The 15,707-nt window shown below is 33.6% G+C and overlaps 1 protein-coding gene across 1 annotated transcript in view; it reads left to right on the forward strand.

Moving 5' to 3' along the window:
- PKN2 (protein kinase N2) overlaps positions 1-15,707 on the forward strand; it is a 118,433-nt gene that overhangs the window by 83,705 nt on the left and 19,021 nt on the right. The window contains exons 9-12 of the mRNA XM_006919385.3: positions 13,835-13,978; positions 14,272-14,347; positions 14,933-15,107; positions 15,322-15,448. Of these exons, the coding sequence (XP_006919447.1) occupies positions 13,835-13,978; positions 14,272-14,347; positions 14,933-15,107; positions 15,322-15,448 (522 nt within the window). The remainder of the gene's footprint in view (positions 1-13,834; positions 13,979-14,271; positions 14,348-14,932; positions 15,108-15,321; positions 15,449-15,707) is intronic.

Genomic DNA, 15,707 nt, shown 5'->3' on the forward strand with positions numbered 1-15,707 from the left:
GAGTTTATAAGGAAACAAAAGTCTAACAATCAAATCTTAAGTAGTGTCCCAAGGGTAGGAGGAGAAAGGTTTGCCAAAGAGAAAATAAAAAAAACTAAGTTGGTTCAGATAAGCATTATAAAATGTTATTCAACAAAGAATGCTGGAATGATGAGATGATGAAAACCCTGGTACATATGGAACAATTGAGGAACATGGGATTTTCAGTCTATTAAAGAAGAGATTTAACAAAGACTTGATAACTGTCTTTAAAGTTAAAAAGAGGAACATGTACAAAAAGAATAGACTATGGATAGCAATAAGATTTCAGTTTGCATGTATCAACTCTAATCAATTGGTAGTGATTTTTCCAGAGCTCATTGTTAAGATTTACTAAATGGGTCCTATTTTTCAGAGAAAGTTATACTGATCAAGTAGCAATGTTTGCCAAATGTTTGGAGAAAGGACAGGCTGTAGTACATGTTCCATCCTGGATTGACGGTATACTTCGTAGCTATGGAGGACAAAGCAAAAGTCAAATGATAGCAGGTTTCATTTCATTACAAAGAATAATACTGTTAAAAAATGAAACAGACTGCTATAGGAAGTAGAAAGTTCTCTTAAAGTTGAATGAGCAACTTAAGACTTTAAGGGAATCCCTTATATCAGGAAAAAGTTACACTTCTAAGATTTTTTTTCAACTCATATTTTCTCTTTCAGGGCAGGAGAAGAAATAGCAGTTACATGCTATAAATTAGCTGTTTAAATAGACCAATATAATTCAGTCAGGCCCACTACAAAGAAATATAGTTGAGGTTATTAGTGTATGTAGATATAGTCTTCATGTCTTGTTATATTTGTGTCTTCTTTCTAAACAGTGTGAAGACATATAAATATTTATGACCATAAAATGTTTCTCTCAGTTTTCATTCATTTTTAATGTAATAGGTTTGCTATAATTTTGGCATTCAAGCCAGACAAACTAGGTCCATTGTCTATCTGCTACTTATTAGCTATTTGATAGTAGACAAGTTACATAACCTTAACTGCTGAGTTTTTGTTTTACCATCTCTAAAATAGGGGTAAAATATAACCTTCAGAGGACCGTTAGGAAGGAACACTGAGGTAGTGTATTAAAGCCTTGCCTTGCCTGGCACATTTTAGCCATTCAATGATTTTAATTCTTTCTTTAGCCCTAGGCTTTAACATGTGGCTATGGATTGAAGAATAATAGAAGAGCATGTTAGGTAATGGAAAATTAATTGGTTGAATGTCATTTCCTTTCATTTTAGAGCCTATTTAAAGTAATTTAGAATTTTTAATGAGTGATATGATCAAAATGAAACTTAAAGAATCTTTGTTAGAGGCGAAATGTCTGCTTAGAAAATGTGTCTGGTATCCAGGTTATTGCATTACGGGGTTATATATTTAAAATGGAACCTAAAAGTAATTAAATGTCTTATAATCATTTTATACCTTAGGAAACTGAGAACCTTCGTAGTTACATATTAATAAATTTCAGAGCTTTTACTAGATCTTGCATGTCCTTCTAAATGGATATTCATTCCTCTTTGGCTGCTTGAATGAGAAAAAAACTGGCACAGAGGAGGAAACAGCAGAAAATGCTGAAAACCTGGAAGAGAGAAAATAATTTAAAATATACAAACTACAAACTTAGAAAACTAGATAGACTGATAACTGTTGATTGGTTATTCTTTACTTGCAATTGTAATCTTCACCTAAAATTGTTTTTCTTCATGGCATCAGACATTCTTCCCAATTTGGAGTAATCCTCCCTTTGAAACTTTGAAGATTCTGTGCAGCTAAGTAAAGCTATTCATCCCTCAGGCCAACTAGATCTTCTAGGTTCCTAATATGCATGTTATTTGTCTCTAATTTGATTATAAACTTCTCTTTGGCAGAAACTACATTCCTTATTATGATAACTCCTTCTGTTTCCATAGTACATTTTACTTTTTCATGTGTTTTTTACTCTTCTATTGATTTCTTATATTTATAGAATATTTATTTATAGGACTGTTTACAGAAAATGTTATTTTAAACTGACATGTTCATACCCAGCATTTTGCCTGAAATGTCAAGTTTCTTTTTTATGGCATTGTGGAACTAAGTTGTCTGTACTATTTCTATCCTGTTCAAGATACAAAGATTCGTAGGTCTTTTAAGAGTTGTGAGTTACTCTAGAAATGGCATAGCTCTAGAATGATCTAGAAAAGTTCAAATTATGTTCCTGGGAGCTCAGAGTTCTGAATTATCTCAGGAGACATCACAGAGACTTTTTTTTGTTGTTATTATTGGGTTTCTGGGTAAAGTGTCATTTGGAATTTGCCACTTAAAAAAAAAAGATTTGAAAATTGCTAATTTAATCTAGCCCCCTGATTTTACAGATTAATAAGGAAATTACGGCCTAAGGGTTAAATAACTAGCCTAAAGTATAACCCAGAACTCTTAGCAAAGTCTGCTATCAGTTCTGTGTTCTTTCTGTTCTTCTCAGGTTAGCCTTTTATACTTTCTTATAAATTTTAGTCTTTGTTAATGTTTATTATAAACATAATACTATATAGTTTCTCATTTTTTTCTGAATTCCCCAGCTCTCTTGTTGTAAATGGTTTAATTCTCCCATGAGAAATAGAGATTGAAATAAAAAGCAAGAGGGCACACTAAGCCTTTATATCTAACCTTTTCCCTTTCACATTTCATTTTGATTAATTTTACTAATGTACAAGAGAATGATCTTTATCAGTATTAGAAACTGGGATGTACCCTGTCCGTAGAACTGAAACTTAGAAAGATTTTAGCAGGAAATCAATGCTGTTAAAAGCAGAGTAATTAGAAAATGTTCACTGGTCAACGAGAAAAGACAAAGAGAGGACCTGGAGAGATTGAGAGCCAATAAAAAGATAGTAGGATGAACAGATTGAAAGTAACAGTGGGGCTGGATACTGAGGTATTAGAGAAAGTGAGCTAGAATGTTAGGAGGTGATGGTCAAAGAGAATTCAGACAGCTGAGACTAGAAAGATTGCACTTATTGGTATGACAGTGGGAAGAAAGGCTGAGGTGTAGGATAGAGGACAGATTATTAGAGAACTCAAGGGATTCTTATTATTTATTGGTTTCAAATTTTCAGAAATTATCTATTCATACTACATTAAAGAAGGTTAGAATTTAACTCTCTTAAACTACCCATACTCATTCCTCATTCTCCCAAATAATTCGGTGAAATCAATAATTTGGTGTCTGCATGTAATATGACTATCTAAATATTATTTACAAATGAAATATACTCTATACTATGATTACATTTCCTTTTTGGTACCTTTTTCCTCCCTTTGACCCAATTAATGCCTCTTTTTTTTTTGCTTATTTATTTTGTTTTGCTTTGCTTAGTTTTGTACGTACCTATTGTTTATCACCAAAATACCCAGAAGGACTCTAAAACAACTGTATGTAGGCAGATATGTCTGGTAAGCTATCAGTAATTTGTGGCCCGCTCCTTCACATCCTTCCTGGAGCCTTACATCTTTCTGCTTCTATTTAAATGGCTGTTGTATAGCTTTCATCTTAAGACTCTTCTTCACCATCATCTGGAGAATTCCATTTTTCTGTGTTGATCATTTGAAGTTTTAAATTGCTCCTTCATCTTCCTTGTCTTCCTGATTTTGGTGGATCGTCATATACTCCATTTACATTCTGAGAGAAAGGTGAATGAAAGTTTTAGAGATCTTGCATATCTGCAAACATCTTTATTCTGTCATATTTGGAGTCTAGCATTATAGGTTTGAGATTATTTTCATTAAGAATTTTGAGTAATTACGTAATCATTTTCTAGCTCTCCAGTATTGTAGTTGAGAATTCTCATATGTCTCTGATTTCTAATCTTTGATCTTGCTCTGCTTTTTCTCTCTAAATGACTTTAAGATTTTTTATCTTTTCCCCTGGGATTCTGAAATTTCACAGTGGTATACTTGGGATAGGTGGTTTTTATTCTCTGTAGTGGGAACTGTGTGGCACCTTTAGTTTGATAGTTTGCTTCAGTCTGAGAAATTACTTATTTGACAATTTCTTGCTCAGTTTTCAGTGCTTCTCTTGCAAGTCGAACCTCTTAGATTCATCCTCTGATTTTCTCGTGTCTATTTTCTATCAGATTGCCTTTTTGTTCTACTTTCTAGGAAATTTTGACACCTTTATTTGCCAAGACTTTTATTTAAAAGTTTATATCTGATATCACATTTTTAATTTCTAAAAGTTCACTCTTCGTTTTGTTTAATATCCTCTTTTTCTTTCATGGGGACAATATCTTCTCTTACATTATCGAGGATATCAGTTTAAAGTTTTCTTCTCCCTGAATTATCTTTATTCTGAGATCTATTTTATGATCTCTATCATATTGCAGAGTTGGTCAAATGTCTAGCATCCTTAGCTGTCTTAAGAATGAGGCACTAAAAAAATGATTGGAAGTTTCGTCTATGGGACTTTTCCCTGCCTGAGTTATGAACTATTTCAAAGAAACAAAGACGTGACTAATGGAAAATAAAATGTCATCTCTATTACTGAAACAAGCTGATATTTGAGAGTGTGGTTGCATGTGCAGCAACAATGTAGTTATACTCAGACCCTTAGATCATTGTGGGTCCCAACCCATGTAAAACTTAAGGAATGAGGGAACTGTATGTATCCATTTAACAGCCTGGCTCTCAGAAAAAAAGGAAGAAGGTTTTCTGTCAGGTAACTGATGCTGGCGCATAAGTAAGAGGGTCAAGGCTGAGATATTTAGGGGGAAAGTGAAAATGAATGTTTTTTCATAGAAACTATGGCAATGAGAAAGATGCTCTTCTTCCCATAAAAGGATAAAAATACAGGCAACATCTTTTTAATGGGGAATAAAGCATCTTAATACAGAATAAGCCATAAAATAGGAATACAAAGACATTTTAGTTTCTTCCATGTATGAGCCATCTAACATAGAGGATATTACTTAATCTGAGATGCTGTTTTTTAACTTATAATGGAGATATAATTACCCTTTTACCTCTCTTGATGCTTCTGAATTCTACTACTATCAAATGACAAGTCATATCCTCCTATGTGAGTCCTCTGAGACAACAAACTATATATTCAACTGTCTACTTTTTTTTCCTATCATCTCTTGACTACTAGGTACTCTCCAGTGTTCTTTAAGGACGTTGATTCTTGACTCCAACATCTGCCATTATTATGGGGGATTAAAAAAAAAATCTGTATATCTAAACAACTCATTTAACCTATTATTTTAAACTTCTTTGAACACTTCAAATCCAGTATACCTTTACTTCTTGTTATTTTAGCAATGAATTGTTCTGAAATCTTAAATTCAATGTGCCAAACTTTCACTATATCTCTTATTCAACTAAATGAGATAACTACATAAAGCACCTAGATTGATATCTTGTAGTACATAATGGTTATGCAGTAAATGATAACTCATGTTATTATTGTTATTCCTCTGCTCTTTTACTTTATTGCCACAAAGCTAGATATTTGATCAACAATTCTACTTCCTTTATTCTTCAGGAAGGGGTTGAAGAAGGTTTCATCAACCCCTTCCAAATTTCATTTTCTTCTCTATTTACCCTTACACTAATGTTACCCTGAACCATTTCTTCCTGATGCCCCCACCACATCTTTCAACCTTGTCTTTATAGCATACCTACTATGGAAGCCCCCAACAGCAAATCAGTCATACCATCTGACTTCTCAACTGTGATCTGCTGAATGCTGCTGAATCATACCTCTTACTGTATAAATTTTAGTTTTAACCTCAGCCAGACTTGTAAAAGTTGTCTCACATTTCAGATCTTTACCCTATTACCAGCAGCTTTTCTTTTACCTGTCTCTTCAAGTCTTCTACCCCACCTCAGACCCCTTTGCTTCTGTTTTATAGCTAAAATTAAGACCATTAGACCTCAGCTCCCTCACATTTCTCCTATCACCTACAAAAATATTTTTGTATCTTCCTCCTTGGTTTTAGTAAAAGACGGCACTCTCTTTGCTGTAAGATTCTATATGCATTCAATTTGTCCTCCATTTTCCATTCTTTCTCGTCTTCTAATTCTTGTCCCATCAGTTATCCCATCTGTCACTTATATTTGTTAATGTCCTCCTGTCCTCTCACCTCTAATTCTTGCTGCATATATTCACGTTCCTTCCAATTTAAAAAAAAATTGATTTTGCTTCCTTTTAGCTCTATTGATAGGCCCCTCTTTCCTAGACAAGATTCTTGAAATAGTAATTTGTACTCACAATCTGTTCCTCCTTACCTTACCATTATATATTACATGAAACTTCTGCTATAATAGATTCTGAACAAGACATATTAAGCTTAATGTCTCATGTAATCCTCATAATAACCATATGTAGTATGTACAGTTGTTACCACTGTTTGGGATTACAGAGGTTCCGAAAGTTTAAGTAACTTCTCAGGCCACACAGCTAGAAAGTTCCAGGAGTCAACACAGGTTTCTGACACCAAAGCCAAGTCTATATGAAGCCAGAGTCCGTATTCTTTGTAATAGCGAGCTAACTTGTCTCTTTGTTTCCGGTCCATCTAGTGTAGATTTGGAATCTGCCAATGTAGATTTTCTTAGGCTCACATCATCATCATCATCATCATCATCATTATAGCAAACACTTACTGAACATTGACTATATTTAACTTTCAGTTCTCATGTAACCTTAGGACCTTGATACCATTATTATACAAATTTTACAGATGAGCAAACTGAAGCTCAAAAAGGGTAAGTAACTTGCCCAGGGTCACAACACTAATAAGTGGTATAGAGCTAAGATTTGAACAGCACTGGGCAATCTTCATTCTAAAGCCCTTTTTAACTACTATAGCATCTGATCTGATTCGATCTTTGTTCCTCTATATTTTAAATCTTTTAGTGTCAGCCTGTAACTTACAAGTTAAATACCAAATTTCTTTACATGTCATACAAAGCCCTTTATATCTCTGCCCATCTTCATTTCCCAAGGTATTCCTATGTATATTCTAGGCTTTGACTACATGAAACTATTTCCTTTCTCTGCAACATGCTATATGCTTGCTTAACTTTATACATTCTTTTCCCTTATTACTATGTCCTCTCCTTTAATCTTGTGATTTATCTCTCAAAACCTAATTCGAGTAATTCCGATCTTTTCTGATCTTTCTACTACCTTTTTCTTAGAAAAAAATTGGTCCGCTCTCCCTTTTGTATCATTCTGCCTGTTGTCTCTATTGCCAATATTTATTTATATTTCTGTCTTCCTAACAAAACTATGAACTGTTTGAGAAAAGGGCCATAAATTGCTCCTCTTTGTATCTCCATTACAGTTCTTAGTATAGGTATTCATTAAGTATTAATGAGATAAATAAAAATAACTTATGCAAAAATTATTTTAATTAAAACATTTTTTCTCAAATTTTCTCCCACTTCAACATACCCAAGGGACAGTGACACTTTCCAGCTGGTACGGTGATTCTCAAATAGATTCCCAAATAGACAATACATTAGAATTTGAGGAGGGGGAAGACGTGTAATTAAAAAATGTCTGCTTTCTTACCTACTCCCACCCTCCCCACACATTTGAATCTGATTTATTTCTTCATGCCTCAACTGTCATTAGAAAATCAATGTTCTGAAGCACAGTTTTTAGGCATTTTAGCTTATTCTACCTCTGATCTTTAATGGGCAAGGCCTGCATTTAGCACTATGAGAAATACAAAGGAGCTAGAAATGTTCTTTCCATAAAAGAATCTGTGGTATAATAGAGTTAAAAAAAAAAAAAAAGTCGAAGACAGTAAAAACTATTAAACTGTGTTTCTGAAGCTTAGGGAAGAATTCTGCCCAGTATGAGCTTGCACCAAAATTCAAAATACATAAAGATATAACCACCAGGAGTAAAAAGCAACAGATAATGTGATTATTAGTTACAGAGATAAAATAAAATTTCAAAATATTTAAATAAAAGAAGAATTTAAAAACACAAGGAAAGAATGAGTAATGAACCAAAAATGACTAGGTAGAGTTTTTTTTTTTTTAATAATTTAATTAAATTATAGACATCTGAGATTTGCTTCAGAATAATTGAGGGAAAGATTGCAATGAAACATAATTGGTCATTAGCTGATAAACTGTTGAAGCTGGATGAGAAGAACCAAATAAAACCTATAGAAATAAGAGACACAACATGTGAAATTCAAAACTAAGTGAATGTGTTAAATAACAAGAGAGTTAGTGGCATGGAAGTTGGAGCTAAAGGAGTTGCCTGAGTACAACACAGATACAGAGATGAAAAATATGAAAAAGAGACTAAGAGACATAAAGGATAGAATGAGAATGGCTAATACACTTAGTGGAGTTCCAGAATGAGGAAATAGAATGGGGCAGTGGCCATGTCCAAAGCAATAACGGCTTAGAATTTTCCAGAATTGATGACAAATAGGAATCTTCATATTTGAGAACACAAGACCCTAGAAGGATAAATAAAAAGTTATCTACATCTAAAAATTCAAGGGAAAAACATACAGACTGGATTTAGTCAAGAATGCCTTTGTGAAGGAGATGGATGTTTAATTTGGCTTTAATAAAAAGAGAGAATTTGTATTGGTACAAGGGAAAGAATATTATGAAATATTATATTACAATATTGATTTTGGTTGGGGAGTAAGATAGAAAAGATTAGAAATAGGAACTATATACATAAAGACAGAGGCAAAAAAGGTCTGGAATAATAGGGAGTCTTTGGAATTTTTCATAGGATGTAAATTGATATAGGAAGCAGTTATACATAACTGCTACAGAACTAGTTTGTATTGTAACTGTTTACTTCTCTGTTTCTGAAGGGGTAGAGTCACCTACATCTATAGGATGCAAAGTTTTCAAGCAAAGATCACACACAGCCTTCCGTTCTCCATTGTCTCAGTCTCCTACTCTCTGTGTTTCTCATCCTCCCCAAAGATCCTCTTTTTGTCACATTTATTCCAGCTGGAGAATCACCCTCATTGGACTCCTGAACTGAAAACAGATACTACTGCTTCCTTAGGTGGTGGTTTTCCATTTGTCCCAGTGCCTCTTCTCAGTCCTCCTCTTTGCCCCTGGGGCAAATTGTTGCGAACTTGAATTACTGGGCTCTAACTTACAATATGAGGCATTGTTAGGTTATCTAAGAACAGGAGGAAAGGGAAGTTGGGGTGTTTGTTTTCCTCTCTCCTTCCCTGTTTTCACAGTAATGTTCATCTGTGGCTCCTGTTGGACAGTCCCTTTTCCAAGATCCAGTTCTCATTGGATTCTCCCTCTTGCCTGTTTAGGCTAGGGGTGATAGTAGATTTCTACTGTTGCTAGTCCTCAGACCATCCCATCCTTTGTTAGTTCCTTAACCTTAATCACACCTCCATAAATAGCCAATTTTTAAAACTCAAACCCCTTTAGTATACAGTCTCTTTGCTTCTGGGACCCTAATTTATATGTTTTCCAAGCCTATGTTATCCTCAGAACCCCACAGAAGATCAATTAGTAGAAGAAATAGAAGACCAATTAATGTGACATCTGCTATGTGCATCTTTACAAAATCTCGCCTTTCCTTGGCACTTAAATTTTACATGCTTCAAGTAATTTTCTCTGTTTTAGTGGCTACAGAAAGTTTGCTTTTGCCCTTCCTTTTCTTTTCAACAGTGGAGCTTAGCTCTCATTTTCATCTGTCAGAGGTTCCCAAACTTTTTTGATTCATGGATCCTCAGTGTCCCAGTAATTTTTTTTATAGTGTGTCTCTAGGCTAAAAGAAATACCATTTATTAAGAAGTAATTACTAACTAAAAAGGTTCTGTACAGCAAAGGAAACCATCAACAAAATGGAAAAGCAGCCTCCAGAATGAGAGGAAATATTTGCAAATTATCTATATGATAAGGGGTTAATATCAAAAAATATATTAAAAAAATCATACAACTCAATAACAAAAAAATAATTTGATTAGAAAATGGGCAGAAGATCTGAATAGACATTTTTCCAAAGAAGAAAAATACAGATAGCCAACAGGTACATGAAAAGATGCTCAACATCATTAATCATCTGGGAAGTTCAAATCCAAACCATGATGAGATATCATCTCACACCTGTTAGAATGGCTATCATCAAGAGGACAAGATTAGCATAGATGAGGATGAGGAGAAAAACCCTTATGTTGATGAGAATGTGAATTGGTGCAACCACTATGAAAAACAGTATAGAAATCTCTCAAAAAATTAAAAATAGAACTACCACATGATCCATCAATTCCATTCCTGGGTATATATCCAGTGGAAATGAAAACAGGATATCTAAGAGATATCTACATTCACATGTTAATTGCAGCATGATTTACAATGGCCAAGATTTGGAAAAAAACTAAGTGTCCATCAACGGATGAATGGATAAAGAAAATGTGATGTGTTTGTGTGAGCGTACACACACAAACACAATGGAATGTTAACCGTGAAAAAAAGAAGAAAATGCTACCATTTGTGACCACATGAATGGACCTCTAGGATATTATGCTAAGTGAAATAAGCCAGACAGAGAAAGACGAATGCTCATGGTATCACTTATATGTGAAATCTAAAAAAAAAGTTAAACTCATAGAAACGGAATGGAAAGTGTTTGCCAGAGTCTGGAGGGTGGGAGAAATAGGAAGAAGTTGGTCAAAAGGTATAACATTCAGCTATAAGATGAATATGGTCTAAACATCTTATGTACAACATGGCCACTATAGTTGGACACTATTATATAAATGAAATTTTCTAAGAGAATGGAATTTAAATGTTCTCACGAAATATATTTCTATATATAATCTCACCAATTATATAATATATAAAATATTTGATGTGATGGGCATGTTAATTAACTAGATGAGAGGAATTCTTTCAAAATGTATACATATATCAAATCATCACAATATATACTTTAAATATCTTACAGTTTTATTTGTTAATTATACCTCAATAAAAAGAAGTCGTTATTAACTTAGTACTTAAGTCCTAATTGAGAGAAAAGATAATATTTTTATGTATCAAGTTACTAATGGGATATGTCTACCTGTTGTATACGATATAATTTCTCAAGGCTTGGAATCATGTTGAGCATGATTTCAACATGATCTTTCATGTTGAAAAATCAGTTGCTGAAAACAGTTTAACAAAGATGCAGTGTCATTGGAAAGAATGTGGTACGTTCTAATGTTGAAACTGAACTTATGGTGTCCTTCAGATGTCACGGTGTTTCCTATGAAAAAAAATATATCTCTATAGCTCCAGAGTTACTTAGGGACAGTTTGGGAACCCTCACCTTCTTTGTGCTTCTGTTCTTTTTATGCTGGGTGTGTACTGGGTTTTTAAAATCATAACACATGTTTTAAGTTGTTGCTTTCCTTCCCTTCCTACATGTAGGGCTGAGTCAATGTCTCTTACCTTTTTATGTTTACTTTTAGGGATTGCAGAGACTTCAAACCGTACAGATTTCTTAGGTCCACCACAGAGTTTTCTCTTTGATCCTAGGTTCAGTTCATAATAAGAAAATGAAACACAAGTTGGGACAGTTTGCCAGTACTGCCAGTCAGTACCTAGGTCAGATCATACTGCTCAGCCGTTCTGGTGATTTCCTTCTATCTAGAACTTTGTTGCTCTTAAGAGTTTGACATTTTACCGACAAGCATGTACTTTGCTTTAAAACTGACCTGCTTCTAGAAATTGCCAGCAATTAAACAACCACACTCACAGTTTAAATTTAATAAATGTTAGTGGCATCTCCTTACATAGAAAGTACTTTGCTTTTCAGATGTTGTATTCCTGTTTACCTATTTAAATTACATTGGATGTTAGAGATTGGGGTACTATGAAACAGTGTTTGAGTACTGACATAAAATATCTTAATCTGCTCTAGCTCACAGCTGCCCCTCCCTTAAATTATGGAGAGAGTGATACCATGAACTATGCAAAGTAACAAAATTTGAAGGGCTTTAATCCTAAAACCTCAGTATAGTACTTCAGGAAAGCTAGCCTAAGGCTTTAAGATGTCCTTCCATCCCTAATCTCAGACCTTTCTAGTTTACTGCATTTTGAAGCATGGAATAAAGAGGGCAGATGTTAGAGAAATGAGTCAATATATGAGTTTTACCATAGTGGCTAATACAAATGAGGTGATTAGACTTCTTGTCATCCAGAGAAAGGTACAATGTTATTTTAGCAGTGTGAAAGTATAAGAACTTTTAAAAAGTACTGATTCCATCCCCGGCATTTATACCCCTTGTATCTGCTTGATTCATAAAAAGTCTTCCTCCCTGAACCAGTGGGAGAAACTGACCTCTCCTCCTCTAGTCTAAAACAGTCTAGTCTCAATTACCAATCTCTGGGTTAATTTTTCATTCTGTTTCCCAAAATAACTGTTTCCAAAATACTTACTTTTAACGTGAATATTATAGCATTCACTTCTACCCCTTTTATATGCCATTTGCTGATCTTAAAATAATTGTATTCTACTCATACTTTCCCTTTCCAAGTATTCTCTCCCATAATGATTACCAGAGAGAAGAAATTAGGTAGGAGGCCCTGGGCTCACATAGTCACTGCCATAGATATCTTTTTCTAGTCCTTTTCCTGATTGGCTCTGAGACCTTCTGGTGCATTGTGTCTAGAATCATTTTTTTCATGTTCTATTTTTTATAAGCGTTTCCTGTGTTCATTTGCATCAACTAGTTTAAAGTCAAAAGATTTTTTATTTTGTATACTAGGAACTTACATAATAAGATGTATAAGTTCATAAATTGAAAGCTATTATATGAAAGAGGTAATTTATTACTGTGTTGAGCCTAAAGGCAAAAACATTTATCTCTTTTTGTAGGTGGTCCTCAAAATCCTGAAAAACAAAATAATGGAAAATTTGGTGGTTTATAATTAAAATGTATATAGATTATAACATCAGAGGTCATTTTATGGCTTGACCCTCAATTTATAAACCGTGTTCTTCAAGTACATTTAATAAGTGATTGTTAAAACCTTAAATGTTTTTCATGTAAGCATTGTTTTTCATGATACAGAGCATACGCTTACATGGATATAGTACCATATATTTGTCTCTGGTTTTTGGACATACAAGTTCTTGCTTATTTCCTATTTCGTTTCCTATTTCCTATTTCGTTGATTTTATAATAAATGAACATCTTTTTGTATAAAACTTAGTCTAAATTTACCTTTTGCTTCCTACCAATGATAGCAGGCCCCTGCTATCAACAGTCCTATTACCCAGGGCTATTCTTTTTAAGATTAAGTGACCTAACATTCTTAAAGTGTTTAGCACAGTATGTGGCACACTGTAAGTGCTGAGTAAATGTTCACAGACCTTTTCCTGGTTAACATAAAGACAGGGAAATTAGGTTTGAAATAGGTTCTTTGAGGTGAGCACTGAGGTCTTTTAGCACAGCAAGTGAGACCAGCCACGTGAAGGAGAAAAATCCTAAAGATTACAGCTATTAAGATTGGAAAGAGTTTCTGTAGTCGTTCATTTGTACTGGTTGTTCCCAGTTGAATATTCTTTATGTAACGGGAATGCTTATCTGGACACTGTCAGAGTATGAATTTCTTCCTTTGAATTAAAATGTATATGTTCATTAGAGTAATATTATTATAGAGAAATATTGAAAAGCACTCTTTAAAATAGTACAACCATTGCGTGTGTGTTCTTTGTTTACTGTATTTGTATTTTATATTTTTTGTGATATCTTATTCAAGTGTGTGTCCAATGATGTCTTCTCTGTTTTCTTTATTTTTTTTTTAATTATCCTAGTCACGTGAACTGGAAATTTCAGTTTACTGGCGTGATTGGCGATCTCTGTGTGCAGTAAAATTTCTGAGGTTAGAAGATTTTTTAGACAACCAACGGCATGGCATGTGTCTCTATTTGGAACCACAGGGTACTTTATTTGCAGAGGTAATAAATGTATTTTATTAAATGTGCATAACTACAATTGAAATTATATATGTAGGCAACATGATATAGAAGTACAAAGAGTATTTTAGCTCAGCTCTTGCACTGAAAAGGTGTATTACCTTAAAACAAATAATTTATCCTCTCTAGGTTTGTTTTCTCATCTAGAAAATGAGAGAGTCAGACAAAATTATATCTAAGATTCCCTTAAGTTTCAAAATTTAGAAGTATAGTGAATTTCATGAACCAGAAATCCAATGCTGTATTAATAGCAACTCAAATTTTCTTCATTTCAGGTTACCTTTTTTAATCCAGTTATTGAAAGAAGACCAAAACTCCAAAGACAAAAGAAAATTTTTTCAAAACAACAAGGTAATTACTAAGAAATCAAATACTAAGTGACTTAGTGTTTTCTTAAATATAGAAATTCTACATATGCTTTAAAAAGTGATAGCCATCTTTGTTTTTTGGTTTTTTATTTGTTCATTTATTTCTAACTTTTTATTAAGGAACATTTCAAACAAATCCACAAGTAGAGAGACCAGTGCAGTGTACCATCACTCAACTTCAACATCAGTCAACTCATGGCCAGTTTTGTTTCATCTATATTTCATTCACTCACTATTTCCTCAGATTATTTGAAGCAAAACCAGACATCATATTGATTCATCTTTAAATATTACAGTTAGTATCTCTAAAAGATAAGAATTCTTTTTTTAAACCTTAACCACATATATTATTACTAGACTTAAAAAAAAACAGTTCCTACCTATTTATTTTTAAAACTATTTTTGCTATTGTGCACTAGCCTTTAATAACAAATAGTTAAATATTTTTTAGATGACAAATTTTGTTCTTCATAAATTATAAACTGATGAATGTGAATTTTTAAATTATGGCTTTTGGTAATATATAAAAAATTACTTGCTCTGTTTTCTTTATTCACAATATCCATAGGCAAAACATTTCTCAGAGCTCCTCAAATGAATATTAATATTGCCACTTGGGGAAGGCTAGTGAGAAGAGCTATTCCTACAGTAAATCATTCTGGCACATTCAGCCCTCAAGCGCCTGTGCCTGCTACAGTGCCAGTGGTTGATGTACGCATCCCTGAGCTAGCACCTCCAGCCAGGTATGTGTCTAAGATTTTTAAACTTCACTTTTATAAGTGTTTTTATGACATTTGTACATATTGATTACAGTGGATTTATTGAAAGTCTCATTTTTTCTAAATAGTATTTTGAAATTAGTGCTCTGCTTTTTTAAAAAAATGTTCACTTTAATTTTAAAGTTATTTAAAATATATTTTTTTTATTACTGTTTTTGGTGAATTTATATTCTATTAGTGATTCTACAGTAACCAAATTGGATTTTGATCTTGAACCTGAACCTCCTCCGGCCCCACCACGTGATTCTTCCCTTGGAGAGATAAATGAATCTGCTGAATTAAGAGATTTCGATACACCAAGACAGGCAAGTCATTTTAAATTTTGTATTTTCACCATGTAAATCACCAAGAAGAGCATCATAGTGAATGAGGTACTTCTTTCAATTAATGAAAAATTCCCTATGTTTTTGTGTTTTCTTGTGAATGAAACATAAAAACCTCTGGATGCTCATGGGCCAGTAGACATGAAATAGGCTGCTCAAGCTAGATGGAGCATAAGAGCATGATTAATATTAGATGACATATTGCCTGAAATACTCTTCATATTCTGCCTTGGTTAACATG

This window comes from Pteropus alecto, unplaced genomic scaffold (genome assembly GCF_000325575.1).
Source record: "Pteropus alecto unplaced genomic scaffold, ASM32557v1 scaffold25, whole genome shotgun sequence".
Lineage (NCBI taxonomy): Eukaryota > Metazoa > Chordata > Mammalia > Chiroptera > Pteropodidae > Pteropus > Pteropus alecto.